At 40.9% G+C, this 17632-nt stretch overlaps 1 protein-coding gene across 1 annotated transcript in view; it reads right to left on the reverse strand.

The window, feature by feature from the left end:
- The window catches only part of CLRN1 (clarin 1), a 44701-nt gene extending 38758 nt beyond the window's left edge, over window positions 1-5943 (reverse strand). The window contains exon 1 of the mRNA XM_073625993.1: window positions 5379-5943. Within this exon, the coding sequence (XP_073482094.1) occupies window positions 5379-5649 (271 nt within the window). The 5' untranslated portion in view covers window positions 5650-5943. The remainder of the gene's footprint in view (window positions 1-5378) is intronic.
- Window positions 5944-17632: the final 11689 nt, after the last annotated feature.

Consider the following 17632-nt stretch of genomic DNA (forward strand, 5'->3'; position numbering starts at 1 on the left):
TATTTACTAAATGCATAGAAAAATGTAAGCGGTTTGGCAGATGTCCATTCACAATAAATGGGATACCTATATGTAGCCTATAACTTTTTTACTTTGATTTCCCCTAGATTGTGATACAATTTCCCTGAGGAAGACTCGCTTGAATAATATATGTTAAAATGCGTCAGAATTCTGCTACTTGACGCCACCTTTTTTGCACTGATGGTGATTGTTTCTTGTTGTAAGCTGTATCACTCTCTAAAATCTTCTTCAAATATGCAATGTGTTATTTAATATTATGTATTGTCTACAACACTATGAAGTTTAATTAATTATTGTTCCATGTATTTATATCTATATTTATAATAAATTATTTTTTTTACTTTTACAACCATTTGAGTCACCATATTTTTTTTTTTTTTTTTACGCACAAAATTATATGGCATTAAACTGTCAGTAACGCACGCAAAACTATATGGCGTTAAACTGGCAGTAACGCCCAAAAAACTATATGGCGTTAAACTTGCAGTAACGCACGCAAAACGATATGGCGTTAAGCTGGCAATAACGCACACAGAAGTAGATGGCCTTAAACTGGCAGTAACGCACACAGAAGTAAATGGCGTTTAACTGGCAGTAGCGCACACAGAAGTAAATGGCGTTAAACTGGCAGTAACGCAATCAAATAGACGGTGTTCGACCGTCACTACACTGACGCTATCTGAACTGTCCCTACTCTAGCTATACACTAATGTCAAGATTACTGACACGGTCTCACTACACTTCACTGAAACTATATGAGCTGTCCCTACTCCACACTAATGTATGTATGAATGACACGGTCTCACTATACTACAGTGAAACTGTGAGCTGTCCCTACTCTAGCTGCACGCTATGCAAAGCTGAATGATGGTCCTCCTCACTACACTCACACTATCCCTAGACTGACACTAAACTAATATTCTACACTGACAATTGAAGCAAAATAGCACAGTATAGTACACAAAGTAACTAATAGCACTGAACAGAGCCCTGTTCTATCTCTCTCCACGCCGAAATCACACTGAAAATGGCTGCCATTAAAAGAATACTGATACTGTGGGGCGGGAATGAGCCATGATTGGATAAAGTCATGATGACAGTGTCCAATCATGACTCTGACACTGCTTCAGCCAATCAGGACTTGCAATGCACTGTTCAGCGCCGCAATTGTGGTCCGTTCGGGGGCCAATCAAATGGTCGAATGACCCGTTTGTTCGGCTGTTCGCCAAACAACCGAACAAAGAAAGTTCGGCCCCAACTTATGCTTGGGCCGAACCGTTCGCCCATCCCTAGTTAGCAGGTGTTAGCGGACACATGTACACTGACACCTGGCGCTCCATAGAGAGTAATGGATGGTCCAATCAGGTCTGCTTGAGAAAATTACAGGTCAGACTCAATTGGCCAGTCACTGTGAAATGGGCCTATATGTGCATAAGTTTATTTTTATTAGCTTACTGTTCACAGGTGCTAAGAGAAGTGCCTCATATGTCACACCAAACTGAACAAGGCATGCAAGTCTGCTTCTGCACATCCAACCTTAGGCAGTTATGAACACTTTTTATGACTGTTATAAAGTTAAGTGCTACATACATGCCTTAGTTTGTAAGTTAAAAGGGAACTTTAGACATTGAGGGTTTTTTTATATTTTTTGGATAGCTTGGGATACAGTGTGGAAGGGTCAGAACCTCTGTCAGGTTTTTGTTCTGTAAAACAAGGGTTAGAAAATATTACCAAATGTAGGAAAGTTCCACTCGTTACAGATGTAAACAATATTGGTGATAACTGCATCATTTTCCATTTCACGTCACTCCCTGTTTCGGTGACAATTCCCAAACAGGGACACAGATAGCAATAAAAACCTCACAGAGATTCTAACCCTTAAAAATGTTACCAAAAACATTAGAATGGTTGTATACCGCTGGACATTTTTTTTTCTTCCCACAAGATAAACATACTGGCACATTTCGTGAAACTTACCTGAAAACGTAGTTGTTCCAGCGACGCGATGTCAGCGATGTAGCCGCTTCCATTTTCACCCGTCTTGCTTCCGGGTTCACGGGCTCTGGCTCTGTGATTGGCCGGAGCTGCGATGATGCGGGAGCTGCCCTTCAGGGCACAGGGCTCAGAAGGAACCGCACCCATGACCGTTCCTTCAGAGCGCATGCGCCAGTGATGTCACTGGCTGCATGTAATGTAAATATCTCCTAAATGGTGCAAGTTTGGGAGAAATTTACACTGCCTATAGGTAAGCCTTATTTTAGGCTTACCTTTAGGTAAATGTTAGCAGAAGTTTATGTCCTCTTTAACCATTTGCCGACCAGCCGCCGCAGTTTTACTGTGGCAGAATGGCACGGCTGGGCGAAACGACGTTATGTAAGCCGTTATGGAGCCGATGTGTCACGAGCAATCGCAGGAGCCCGGCGGTGGCCGCGACCGCCGGGCTCCTGCGATTGCTCGTGACACACCGAGAACCGGGATCTGTGTGTGTAAACACACAGTTTCCAGTTCTCTGAGGGGAGAAGAGACAGATCGTTTGTTCATACAGAGTATGAACAGCGATCTGTCGTCTCCCCTACACAGTCCCTTCCCCCTCTCAGTTAGAACACACACTAGGGAACACAATTAACCCCTTGATCGCCCCCTAGTGTTAACCCCTTCCCTGCCAGTGACATTTTTACAGTAATCAATGCATTTTTATAGCACTGATCGCTGTACAAATGCCAATGGTCCCAAAAATGTGTCAAACTTGTCCGATGTGTCTGCCATAATGTCGCAGTCCCGATAAAAATCGCAGATCGCCGCCATTACTAATAAAAAAAAAATTAATAATAAAAATGCCATAAAACTATCCCCTATTTTGTAGACGCTATAACTTTTGCGCAAACCAATCAATATACGCTTATTGCGATTTTTTTTACCAAAAATATGTAGAAGAATACATATCGGCCTAAACTGAGGAAAAAAATTTTTTTTTTATATATTTTTGGGGGATATTTATTATAGCAAATAATAAAAAATATTGCGTTTTTTTTCAAAATTGTCGCTATATTTTTTTTGTTTATAGTGCAAAAAATAAAAACCGCAGAGGTGATCAAATACCACCAAAAGAAAGCTCTATTTGTGGGAAAAAAAGGACCTAAATTTTGTTTGGGTGCAACGTCGCACGCCCGCGCAATTGTCAGTTAAAGCGACACAGTGCCAAATCGCAAAAAGTGCTCTGGTCAGGAAGGGGGATAAAATCTTCCGGGGCTGAAGCGGTTAAAAAGGTTTTTGGTGGAATTCTACTTCATGTCACAATTGTATGGGTCAATTCTATAATGTCAAAGGGAGCCACACCCAAAAAAAAAAAAAAAAAGAATATGTTGGACAGTGTCATAGAAATGTATGTTTTTTTGCTAAATCCCGCCTTGCAGCGCAGTTTTAGGATAACAGTAAATTGAAAAAGATGTATAGGACATTACTACTCAAGGCAATACTACATAAGGTTGTCCCTTCTTTGTATTCCAAGTGGTAAATTTAAACTATATACTGTATACACTATATTACCAAAAGTATTGGGACGCCTGCCTTTACACTCACACAAACTTTAATGACATCCCAGTCCATAGGGTTCAATATTGCGTTTGCCCACCCTTTGCAGCTATAACAGCTTCAACTCTTCTGGGAAGGCTGTCCGCAAGGTTTAGGAGTGTGTCTATGGGAATGTTTGCTTGTTCTTCCAGAGGTCCATTTGTGAGGTCAGGCACTGATGTGGACGAGAAGGCCTGGCTCGCAGTATCTGCACTAATTCATGGACCTTGCTTTGTGCACTGGTGTGCAGTCATGTTGGAACAGGAAGGGCCAACCCCAAACTGTTCCCACAAAGTTGGGAGCATGAAATTGTCCAAAATGTCTTGATATGCAGATGCCTTAAGAGTTCCCTTCACTGGAACTAAGGGGCCAAGCCCAACCCCTGAAAAACAACCCCACACCATAACCTCCCCTCCACCAAATGATTTGGACCAGTGCACAAAGCAAGGTCCATAAAGACATGGATGAGTGACTTTGGGGTGGAGAAACTTGACTGGCCTGCCCTCAACCCAATAGAACACTTTTGGGATGAATTCGAGTGGAGACTGCAAGCCAGGCCTTCTTGTCCACATCAGTGCCTGACCTCACAAAAGGGCCTCTGAACGAATGGTCAAACGTTCCCCTAGACACACTCCTAAACCTTGTGGACGGCCTTCCCAGAAGAGTTGAAGCTGCAAAGGGTGGGCCAACTCAATATTGAACCCTACGGACTAATGCCCCGTACACGCGATCGGACTTTCCGCCAACAAAACCATGAATTTTTTTCCAAAGGTTGTTGGCTCAAACTTGTTTTGCATACACACGGTCACACAAATGTTGGCCAACAATCACGAACGTGAGAACGTGGTGACGTACAAGACGTACGACGAGCCGAGAAAAAGGAAGCTTAATAGCCAGTGTGGCTCTTTCTGCTTGATTCCGAGCATGCGTGAACTTTTGTGCGATGGACTTGTGTACACACGATCGGACTTTCCGACAACAAAGTTTTGTTGGCAGGAAATTTGAGAACCTGCTCTCAAACATTTGTTCGCGGAAAGTCCGACAGCAAATGTTCGATGGAGCATACACACGATCGGACTTTCCGACAATGAGCTCACATCCAACATTTCCCGTCGGAAAATCCGACCGTGTGTACCCGGCATAAGACTGGGATGCCATTAAGTTCATGTGCATGTAAAGCAGGTGTCCCAATGCTTTTGGTAACATAGTGTATCTTTTTATGTGAAATGTCTATATCATTTCAGTCCAGATCAATGTTGTAATGATCATTGGCACCACATATTGTTGATGCCTCTCTTCCCTCCAGTCCAATTATGTGTAATGTTTATTCTAGACAATTCTGTACCCTATGCTTTATGAAAATAAAATATAAACACATTAAAAAATACCTAGGGTTTGTGGGTGTACAGTCTCATTTTACACAAGCTTGAAGAATATAAACTTATAGAATGTCCATAAATACAAAATAAAATGTTGGTGCATATTTCTGCATTTGGTTTGTTTCCTCCTGACTGTGCCTATCACATACATGGTCCAATCCTTGCATATTATGAAGATAATTGACAACCTATGGCTCCTGATTTTACAGTAAATCATTTCAATATTTATACTTTGAACATATTCACCTCAAAGCCTTAACGCTGTTGCTAGAGGCTTTTACAGTTCAAACAAATAGATAGAATAATTTAGGCATTAGAATAATTGTGAAAAACAAGCTTTTGGTTCTGGATGTTCAGTGATGTACCATGTAAAATATAAACTCATAATGAAAACATTCATTTACTTACATGAAAATTCAGTAGGTCTCCCTCCAAGCCCACAATGCTTCACCCTCTGCCCATAGAAAAGGCCATACTGGATGTCTCCAATAAATTTCTGCAGCTCATCTCCTGTAGCATTTACTAGTAGGGCTCCGGTCTTGCACAGGACTGTTCCTTGAACCCACAGCTGAATGCCTAAAGATGCAGCTATTGCCAGAGCACAGGAGAAGCTCAGTACTCCAGCTAGGCAAAACAGAACTTTTTGTTGCAATTTAGGCATGACAGATCCTTTAGACATTGAACAGAGGCAGACTAACTATAATATCCCCACTGTTATATCATACAGAAGATCCCAAGCTGAATCTTGCAGGAGCATTACGCTTGCCATTTACTTTATCTTGCATACAAAAATCCCAGTTGATCATTTTAGCAGTTGGCATAATCAAGCTGTACAAACAGTATATCAGCAGAAAAGAGACCGATGAGACGCTGCTATGCCTTGTTCCTTTGTGAGGACTTGAGACAAAACCTCAGGACAGCAGATGGGAGCTTTCTGTAACCTAATAGATGCTTCCTCTAGAACACGAACCACATTCTGTCTGATTGGCTGAGATGAAATTCCAGAAATGGGCAATGTTCCCAATTTAATTGGATGTCTATTGGAAAATGCACAAATCGTTCTTGGGATTTCTCAGGAGATCCATAAATCCTAATGTGCAATTCTCTGTGTCCACTCATTTTCACTTCACAGCAGGTTATATTGATCCTTTATGTAAGCACTTGCAGAGTACACTACACCCTGTTATTTGCATTTCAACTCTCACCTCCATTATATATTATTTATATTGTGTATATAACTCAGAACGTCAGGTGGTTATATTACAAACTTGGGTGGAATTTGCACAATTTTAACATTTCAGTGCAATGAGTACTCTTAACGATTGGCAAATATTTAGTCGCCTTTTACCGTAAGTAGGATTTTGTGTAAGAATTGCCATCCAACCCAAGAGTTGATAGGTGATAACAAGGTTAATTTCCATGTTTAGAATTTGTACATTTTAAAGGACAGTGATTCACAAATATTTTACTGAAAAGTATGTTAATTAAAAATGTTTTTTATTTTTTTATGAAGCGGAGTTGTAATTATTAAAGTGATTGTAAAGTCTAGTTTAAAAAAAAAAAAAAGAAACATGTTATACTTACCTGCTCTGTGCAGCAGATTTGCACAGGGCAGCCTGGATCCTCCTCTTCTCGGGTCCCTCTTTGCTGGTCCTGGCCCCTCCCTCCTGTCAAGTGCCCCCCCACAGCAAGCAGCTTGCTATGGGGGAACCTGAGCCGAGCTGCACCTCCCTGTGTACATTCAGACATGGAGCTGCAGTTCGGCCCCGCCCCTCTCTCTCCTGATTAACAGCAGCGGGAGCCAATGGCGCAGCTGCTGTGTCTCAGCCAATCAGGAGGGAGAGTCCTGGACGGCCGAGGGACTTGTGGACATCGCTGGATAGAAATGGACTCAGGTAAGTATTAGTATACTTGGGATTCGCCCTGGGACTTTAAATGAGGTGAATATGGTAAGCCCAAAAACATATCATTATAGTAAAAAAGTAGATTTATTACAGTATGTTGCGCATATAAAACACAACAGGAATAAAAGCAGGCCAATAAAATATGCATACAATGTGAACATCGGTCAGTCCACATACTTTCTGGAACATGTGCCACTTTGGGATCACACAGATTTATTGCTATCTGTGCCCATATCTATGTAGTGGCCTCTGCTCCACTTTGGGAGTTTTTCCCATCGTGTTACCACTCATTTTGCACCGTCCCCCTGTATATCCAGCCCATGCATTCATGGTAGCTATCTCAATAGTCCGGTGGGTTACCCTCCAAATTTACATTTCTTCTGGTGGTTAAGGTTTTTTCCGTCTACCTAGTTGCCTTCCCCCTTTCCTTGCTTTATTCTCCCCCTCCTTGCTCTTTTCACACTCCCCTTCTCCCCCTCCCCCTTCTTTTCCCTCCCTCCTCAATTCCGTTCCTTTTTTCTCCCCTTTCTCCCCCCCTTCTTTCCTTCCCTCCCCTCCCCTTCCCCTGTGCCACCCTCCTCTTTTCTCCCCTCCCCTCCCTCCCTCTTCTCTCTCCCCTTATCTCCACTCCCCTCTCTCTCCTTTTACCTACTATTCCGGTTTCCTTCCTGCCCCTCCCCACCATACCACCCTTTTCCTCTCCCCCCCTCCTTGCCTTATCCTCCCTTCTGTTCCCCTACCTGCAATCCGGTTACTTTCTTCTTCCCCCTCCCCCCTTTCCCCCCCTCCTCTCCCCCTTGCCCCCCTTTTCCCCTCTTCTTCTTCTTCTTCTTTCTTTTCCCCCTGTTGTTCCCCCTCCCCCCCCTTCCCCCCTCCCCCTCTTTAGCACCCTGTTTTTTTCTCACACGCAATCACTGGTTCGGTCTACCCGTCACCCCACCACATCCTTGTATGTACCAAGTCTGTGTATTTTCTAAATTCTAAATTCCAATATTACTTTTTAATTAGAATCTGTTAATTACAATCCCCCTTGTCTGCTGCAGGGGGAATTGTTGGGTCCTATCGTTTGCTGGTCCTGTCCGAATGGGTGAGCTGGTCTTCTTATTTCAACATTAAATGTAACTCCTTGCTAAAAATTATATTGCTGTTCATTATGTTTTGTTTAAATGCATTATCTGTCTTATAGACCTTCCCTCCTGAAGAAGCGGTCTCTTGCTGCAAAACCGGTTGAGGATTTTATGTATACCCCTCTTCAACAGAAACTCTACGGGGGAACCCGTCAGTAGCTGGTTAATTGTGGTGTATACAATGCTTTTTTAAATACACTGTTTGTATATTTTTTCTGTTTGCATTAAATTTAATTTTATCATTTATTGATTGTTGTCCATTATCAAGTACCAAGATAGTCCATATAAAAAATTTTTCAGGCGTGGACACGCATGGGTCAGCATCAGCAACTGCCCCTGCGCCTCCACTTCCCCATTTCCTTAATCTCAACCTGAATGATGGTACTTTTACATGATTTACTTTTCCTTTCTATTTGAGGCTATACTCATTTATTGCCTTTCTGGAACATGGATGGGAGTTAGGCAAATAGGCAGCATGAAGTATGTAGAAGTCTCAGCCAATTACAGGGGAGGTGCCCCTGAACATGCTGGGATTGGCCTATATATATATATATCAGAGAACATGTAAGCTTTAGGTCCTTCCCAAATGGTAGAGTGCACAAGCCCTTACAAGGATCCACAAAAGTTGCAGCTGAACCAAACAGCGAGAGGTGGATGCTTTGGAAAGTGGTGGAGGTGGTTCCAACAGGAAAGAAGATTGGTGGTGGATATGCGAACCGATGATATAGCTCGACTTATAGAATAAATGGATATATAGGGATAGACTATGGAGGCTTATATCAATCAAAAAGCAAAAGATAAAAAAATCAAAATAACTATGGAGTCATAGGATGAAAAAGTCCTGCGTATTTCCTGTATATAAACTTATTTTGGAACATATGTTTGTCAAAATCTCCAAATGATACTATAAAATAGCCAACAGCAAAATCATGGTGGGACTGTCATCATATACAAGTTATTCTAATGATCAATCAAATCAGTGTGTTAAGAGAAATATGATATACAGTGGGGACGGAAAGTATTCAGACCCCCATAAATTTTTCATTCTGTTATATTGCAGCCATTTGCTAAAATCATTTAAGTTAATTTTTTTCCTCATTAATGTACACACAGCACCCCATATTGACAGAAAAACACATAATTGTTGACATTTTTTCAGATTTATTAAAAAAGAAAAACTGAAATATCACATGGTCCTAAGTATTCAGACCCTTTGCTGTGACACTCATATATTTAACTCAGGTGCTGTCCATTTCTTCTGATCATCCTTGAGATGGTTCTACACCTTCATTTGAGTCCAGCTGTGTTTGATTATACTGATTGGACTTGATTAGGAAAGCCACACACCTGTTTATATAAGACCTTACAGCTCACAGTGCATGTCAGAGCAAATGAGAATCATGAGGTCAAAGGAACTGCCTGAAGAGCTCAGAGACAGAATTGTGGCAAGGCACAAGGTTACAAAAAAATTCTGCTGCACTTAAGGTTCCTAAGAGCACAGTGGCCTCCATAATCCTTAAATGGAAGACGTTTGGGACGACCAGAACCCTTCCTAGAGCTGGCCATCCGGCCAAACTAAGCTATTGGGGGAGAAGAGCCTTGGTGAGAGAGGTAAAGAAGAACCCAAATATCACTGTGGCTGAGCTCCAGAGATGCAGTAGGGAGATGGGAGAAAGTTGTAGGAAATCAACCATCACTGCAGCCCTCCACCAGTCCGGGCTTTATAGCAGAGTGGGCCGATGGAAGCCTGTCCTCAGTGCAAGACACATGAAAGCCGCATGGAGTTTGCTAAAAAAACACCTGAAGGCCTCTAAGATGGTGAGAAATAAGATTCTCTGGTCTGATGAGACCAAGATAGAACTTTCTGGCCTTAATTCTAAGCGGTATGTGTGGAGAAAACTAGGCACTTCTCATCACCTGTCCAATATAGTCCCAACAGTGAAGCATGATGGTGGCAGCATCATGCTGTGAGGGTGTTTTTCAGCTGCAGGGACAGGACGACTGGTTGCAATTGAGGGAAAGATGAATGCGGCCAAGTACAGGGATATCCTGGACGAAAACCTTCTCCAGAGTGCTCAGGACCTCAGACTGGGCCGAAGATTTACCTTCCAACAAGACAATGACCCTAAGCACACAGCTAAAATAATGAAGGAGTGGCTTCACAACAACTCCATGACTGTTCTTGAATGGCCCAACCAGAACCCCGACTTAAACCCAATTGGGCATCTTTGGAGAGACCTAAAAATGGCTGTCCACCAACGTTTACCATCCAACCTGACAGAACTGGAGAGGATCTGCAAGGAGAAATGGCAGAGGATCCCCAAATCCAGGTGTGAAAAACTTGTTGCATCTTTCCCAAAAAGACTTATGGCTGTATTAGATCAAAAGGGTGCTTCTACTAAATACTGAGCAAAGGGTCTGAATACTTAGGACCATGTGATATTTCAGTTTTTCTTTTTTAATAAATCTGCAAAAATGTCAACAATACTGTGTTTTTCTGTCAATATGGGGTGCTGTGTGTATATTAATGAGGAAAAAAAATGAACTTGAATGATTTTAGCAAATGGCTGCAATATAACAAAGAGTAAAAAATTTAAGGGGGTCTGAATACTTTCCGTCCCCACTGTATGCCTCCAAAAAAGAGAGTAAACACGTCTAGTAGAAGTTCTGTAGAAGCTACCTTCCAAATGTTTTCTATACGTGGGAGAACCTTCCTTTTTGTGATCCACCGGAGCAGCAGCGTCTGCCTCTTGTAGACACGCTGCTTATAACTGTGTATGAACGCCCGCACATGCGCCATGTGGCCACTCTACGCGTGGTCACGCCCTTCCGTGTCATCGCCAACATGATGACGCATGATAGGAGGCATGCCAGATTAAGGAGTATTGTATATTGAGGGGCATGAACCCGTTCGGGTACCTCATCACTGCCACAACAGCACATGATGAGAAGCAGACCCAGTTATAGTTAGCTCATCGTTGTACTTGAAGGCCACAGTAGGATGCCCAGAGCTGCGAGTGCACGATGCCCCCCCCATGCCAGAGGTGGAAGGACGCCATGCATCCGCAGCCCACCGATGCATGATGATAAGCGGCAAATACAGGGGAAAGGAGCAATGTCCAGAGAAAATAAGGTGGGCATGCCCAATACCCTGCAATGCTGCACAACATAGGCCGCCCATCAATGATGGTAGGCCTTTGCGCGCCAGGCGGGGGCATATCAGGCCAGAAAAGGGAAAGAGAGCACCAAGCCATCAGCTTGTACAGAGGCAAGGTGTGTTTGGAAACATGGAAGCTCCGATTGCATAATTTGCTGTAGAGAAAAATAATAATAGTGATACAAAAAAATGATATATGCAGAACATTATGAGGATTTTGAACAAACACATTACATGGTCATAGATTGGCATGTATATAGAGAGAGATCATGGCTGGGACAGTGCACAAGATGCGCATCTGGAATGGTGACACAGGTCATAGAGGATAAAAATGATATCACCTAAAAAGAACAATGGCAAGGCAATTACATGAATATAAAAATGACAGGAACACATAGAAAAACAGTAACAAAAATTCCAACAATACACCAGTCATAAAGCAAAGTACCCATTCTCATAGAATATCCATGTGGCATAATGCAAGTATGTTTGTCAACACTGGCGACAATTGCCATAAAGATGTCTAATTGATTGAGAATGTAATATAGAATAGAATATGGCTAATGGATATGCCTGTTTCTAAAAACGTGTATAGAATAAAATATGGTTGATGGATATGCTTTATTCTTTGACAGGTATATCTCTGATCAAAGCATTGTATCATTCTTTTTCACACCCCCCTGAGATAAACCCTTCTAAGAAGGGGTGATAGCTCAGTTGGGTGTTAAGACCCGGAGGCATGGTGGCACCTAATTCTGCAATCCAACCTACTTCTCGTTGGAGTAGGAGTTTGTTCCAGTCTCCCCCCCGTTGGGATCTAACCGATCCAAGATGGTAAAGTGGATACAGGGAGAGATACCCTGGTGGTAATCTCTAACATGTCTCCCAAGGGGGAGGTCAGGATTGGCATTGGCCATGCTGGTAATATGTCTAGATGCCCTCTTCCAGAACTCGAGTTTGGTTTTCCCTACATAGAAGCTGTTGCATTGGTATGTCAGTAGGTAGATCACCCCTAAAGTTTTACAGTTAGCGATGTGTTTTGGTTTGTATAGCTTTCCATTCAGCAAAATTGTGTTAGGTTGTATGTTCATATACCTACAGTATGGACAGCCGCCACGTGACAAGATGCCTAATCTTTTACACGAATCTGACCTGAACGTTCCTACATATTCACTTCTAACCAGTTGATCCTTCAGGGACCTGGCTCTACGGTGGGTGATAGCCGGAGCTGTTGGTATGTGTGGACTGAGGGTGGGTTCGATTTGCAAGAGGTGCCAGTGTTTTTCTAAGATTTTTTTGACTGCCTTGTGTTGTTTATTATAAGTAGTAATGATTCTGGTGGTTTGTTTTTGAGTATCTTTTTGATTAGAAACAAACAATTCCTGTCGCATGTGCCCACGCGTACATCGGAAGGCCTTTTTGGGGCATGTCAAACAGTATCCTCGTACGAGGAGTCTGTCTCTGGGGAGATTAGCTTTGGAATTAAATTCTTTGTCTGTAAAGCAATTTCTCCTCAGTCTCAGATATTGACAATATGGAATGGATTGTATTAGTGGCTGAGGGTGTGCACTTGAAGCGTGTAGAATGGTGTTTCCCGCAGTGGGCTTCGATATAGCCCACTGGAGAGACATCCATCCTCCTGTTTGGTAATGGTCACATCCAGAAAATTAATTGACGCATCACTGAAATTCATAGTGAAATGCAAATTTGAGATGTTTTTGTTCATGGCCATGATGAAAGAGTTTAGTGCCTCAGGGGAGTCCTCCCAACATCAGTATGTCGTTGATATATCGAAACCATGAGATGATATGACTGGTAAGTGACAGCAGCCCCTCACTCGATAGGAGGGAATGTTCCCACTCCCCGAGGTACAGGTTGGCATAGGATGGGGCACAGCATATACAAAGCCTCATCATCAGTGGTCACTAACAGTGATCCAGGCGGAGGTGCATCCCTTCCAGATTTTGTAATAAATGAATGGTGTCTTTGATGTAGGAAGGGAGATTGGTAACATAAGGTCTCAAATGGGTGTCTATGAATCTACTTAAGTTTTCAGTGACGCAACCTCTGCCTGAGATTATGGCCCTACCAGGTGGAACTTTTTGATCTTTGTGTATTTTTGGTATTCTAGGATGTTGAACACGGATGTATTCCCATGTGTCCTTGTCAATGACGCCATATAAGAAGGCTCCATCGACAAGGTCATAGAAACTGTTGTTGAATTTATCAGTGGTACTCTTGGAGATTTATATCATGATTTATTGGAAAGAATCCTCTTGCGCACCATTTTGTATTGTTCATTTGCCATAATGACTATATTGCCTCCTTTATCAGAGGGTTTTATAGTTAGTGAATGTTTATCTTTCAGTGATTGTAATCCGTTGCATTCGAATTTCGTCAGATTACCTTTGGAGGAACAGAATTTTAATTTTTGTATCTCTACAGTAGTCGACAATACAAATGCAGCTAGGTTGGGGTTACCTGAAAGGGAAGGGAATTTGTCAGAATAATTTTTGAATTTGGGAGTATTGGATGTGTATTGTGTTTTTGTATCAATGTGTTCCTGAGTTTCGATGTCAATGATGGTATCAATAAGATTTGTAGGGTCTTGTTCTTCCAATAGAGTTAGAAGATTGTCAAGTGCTTCATCTGATTGTGTAGTGTTATGGGTGGTATATGGTATCTCTTTGGAGTATAAACTTTTGTAGTAGAGTTTCCTTGCAAATAAATTCAGGTCCTTAATTTTTTTTAAAGTGTCTGGACCTGAGTCCGGGCAAAGATTAAGTCCCTTTGATAACAGATTCTCTTCCTCACGAGAGAGTGAATAGTCAGATAGGTTAATGACCTGATGAGTGTGTTGGTGTGATTGTTTTCAATGTGAGTCAATTGTTGTGATTCTAGGTCTTGTGTGTGCTGTCGTCTGGGGTGGGTACTAAAAGCAAAGGAGTGACCCTGGTGCTTCTGAAGAGCAGACTGAGGGGGAACCATGCCTGAGGATCTGTTTGCAACTTCAGTGAGTACAGACCAATGATCTAGGGGCCTGTTCCTTTTGGCTACCCCTGTGTGCTAGTACAGTCAGCCAAGGGTCCAACTAAAGAGATCACTAGTTAGTGATCTGAAGAGTTTGTCCAACGGTTGCTACTGCATGGGACTCAGTTCTACTACTTTTGGACTGTCTGCCGTAACTGGCTTTTACCCAAAGAGCTCTGTCTACCTGTCCTACACTAATGAGATTGCGCTCATACTATTGATTTCTACACTGCTATACAGGAGAAGTCTGCCATCTGCTCCCAGCAAGGGACTTCACCTACTACTCAATTCTAGTTTGAGAAAAAGGAAGGTGGGACTTTAAATGAGGCTATTGATTTGTGGGGGTGAGATAATTAGAAAATATATTTAATTGGCATATTGAGTCTGACAATACATAACAATAATGCACATAGTAGAAAAGGTTTAATATGTAGACATGTGCATTGACAAATTTGTTAATTTTCATTTCATTCGTTTTTTTGCTTTTTTCGGAAATTTAGAAATTCGGAAATTCGAAAATCGGAAAAAAGTAAAGTTTTTTGCTTTTTTCGGAGATTCGAAAATCGGATTTCCGAATTTCCAAATTTCCAAGTTTTCGATTTCCAAATACCGAATTTGGAAATTCAAAAATCTGAAAAAAAGAAGGAAAATCTGTAAAATTTGAAATAATAACTAACTAATAATAACTAACTATTAAAATATAGGTATTGGAATTTCTTTTCAAATTTGGCTGTTTGTGAATGTAACGAATACAAATTTATCTGAAGTTACGAATTATCCAAAATAACGAATGCCGCATCTAAACAAATGAAATGGAACAAATTAATAATAAATAATAATAAAAATAATAAAAATATTGTATTATTAGTATTGTTATTTATTATTATTATTAGATCATTACGCTCCATTTGTTTAGATACGGCATTCGTTATTTCAGATAATTCGTAACTTTGGATAAATTCGTACTTGTTACGTTCACTAACAGCCAAATTTGAAGGGAAATTCCAATACCTATAATTTAATATTTATTAATAGTTAGTTATTATTTCAGATTTTTGGGTTTTCGAACTTTCAGATTTTCATTCTTTTGAATTTTCAGATTTTCATTCTTATTTTTGGATTTTCAATTTTCCAAATTTATGAAATTTAGAATTTCTGAAATTTAGAATTTCTGAAATTTAGAATTTCCAAATTTCTGAAATTTAGAATTTTCCAATTTCCGAAATTCCGAATTTTTGGAAATTCGAAAATTAGAAAATTCAGAAATTTGGAAATTCGAAAATTCGGAAATTTGGAAATTTGGAAATTCGAAATTCGGAAATTCGAAATTCAGAAAATTTGGAAATTTCGAAATTAACGAGTTTGTTAAAATTCATTAAAGAACGAATTTGGAACTAAACGAATTGCACATGTCTATTAATATGTATAACACACATACGTGGTATTGACCCCATTAATACATTACATATACATATAAAAGGGATGGCATAAACAAATGACAAGAGGTTTAATATGGATAAAATGAGTTATTGCAAATTAATTTATGTACACGACATCTAAATGGCACTATGCGGTGTAATCAATGGTAAGAAACACAGTATAATCATTTGATTGTAGATAATGAGTCTAAGTAGGCTCCTATCAGTAGGCATGAGAATGCATCCTAAAAGTTGACGCATTTCATGGATAATACCACTCTTCAGGGGCAGATGCATGCAACTCTATAAAAGACAACAAAACATGAGTAAACCAGTATGATCAAACGTTATACCCCTCAACAGGGAGGATGTGTACAAAAGAAAAGGGAGAGAGTTACTCAGCCCTCTGAGCACTTACATCCTGATGAGTCGGGAAAATGGGGGATGAGGAATCAGAGGCTGTCCCAATTGTCTGTAGCGGGAGCTGTGGATGGAGCCCGCAGGAGAGGGAGCGGGTGCACAAAACATCATCCCCAAGGAAAACGAAAGGCAGAAATCCAGGTAGTGCTATGAGTGGGCTTCATGTCTAAAAAATATATATATTGGGTGTTCTATAAATACTCTATATTGTGGGAAGTAGCTAGAGCCCAATGCCAAAGTGCAGGTGGACAAGTGAATGTGAAAAGAAGAAGTGTGTGAAGAGAAAAAAAAGAAAGATACATGGCACTTTTTTATATCCTAAACAGGTAATTGCATGGTTTTTCTTTTCCTGTTTATGCTCACATATGCTCACTTTTGTTTTTGTCATCTATACCTGTCTCATGGTCTTCTTTTCTTCCCTTTTTTTCTTTTTTTTTTTTTTCTTTTGCCTTTTTCTTTTTCTTTTTCTCTTTCTTTTTCTTCCCCCTTTTTCCTTTTTTCTTCTTTTTCTTTTTTTTTCTCCTTTTCTCTTTCTTTTTCTTTCTTTTCCTTTTCTTTTTCCTTCTTTCTTTCTTTTTCCCCTTTTTTCTTTTTTCTCTCTTCACACACTTCTTTTCACATTCACTTGTCCATCCGCACTTTGGCATTAGGCTCTAGCTATTTCCCACAATATAGAGTATTTATAGTACAACCAATATATATATATATATATATATATATATATATATATATATATATATATATATATATATATATATATATATTTTTTTTATTATTATTATTTTTTTTTTTTAGACAAGCCCACTTATACCACTACCTGGATTTCTGCCTTTCGTTTTCCTTGGGGATGATGTTTTATGCACCCGATCCCTTTCCTGCGGGCTCCATCCACAGCTCCCGGTACAGACTATTGGGACAGCCTCTGATTCCTCGTCCCCCATTTTCCAGACTCATCATGATGTAAGTATTCAGAGGGATGAGTAACTCTCTCCCTTTTCTTTTGTACATATAAACAAGTAAAAAAGGCGCAAACCAAGATACCTCAATCAACTGTGCCTGTGAATGCAAGGGCAGAATCCACACAGACATATATAAACCATATATATGAGTGGAAAAATAAGTCCATCAAGGCAGCCACCAAAAAGGACCAAAGCCAAGTCCAATGTACTAGAAGAAAAAACAAGGAAAAGGGGCGCCACTGAGTATATATCAAATAAATTTATTAATAAGAAGCAATATCCACTCACATGTAGGACTGAAGTTTAGAATTCAGATACATCTCTCACAGGAGGAAGAGCGGAGGACTACAAGTGGCAGCAAGTCCGGATTACTAACATCACATCTGATAGAATAGAGATGAGCTGCAGTAAGCCAATATAGTAATCCAGAGGCACACCAAATGGAGGATAGCAGGGGAGCCGTCGAAGATGGTGTGGGTTCCAGGAGGAGGGAGGTGGAGGCGTCAGAGCTGGTCTACTTCTGTGTAGCGGCATACAACAAAAAATGGAGGATAGCAGGGGAGCCGTCGAAGATGGTGTGGGTTCCAGGAGGAGGGAGGTGGAGGCATCAGAGCTGGTCTACTTCTGTGTAGCGGCATACAACAAAT

This window comes from Aquarana catesbeiana, linkage group LG04 (assembly GCF_042186555.1).
Source record: "Aquarana catesbeiana isolate 2022-GZ linkage group LG04, ASM4218655v1, whole genome shotgun sequence".
In the NCBI taxonomy this organism is placed as follows: domain Eukaryota; kingdom Metazoa; phylum Chordata; class Amphibia; order Anura; family Ranidae; genus Aquarana; species Aquarana catesbeiana.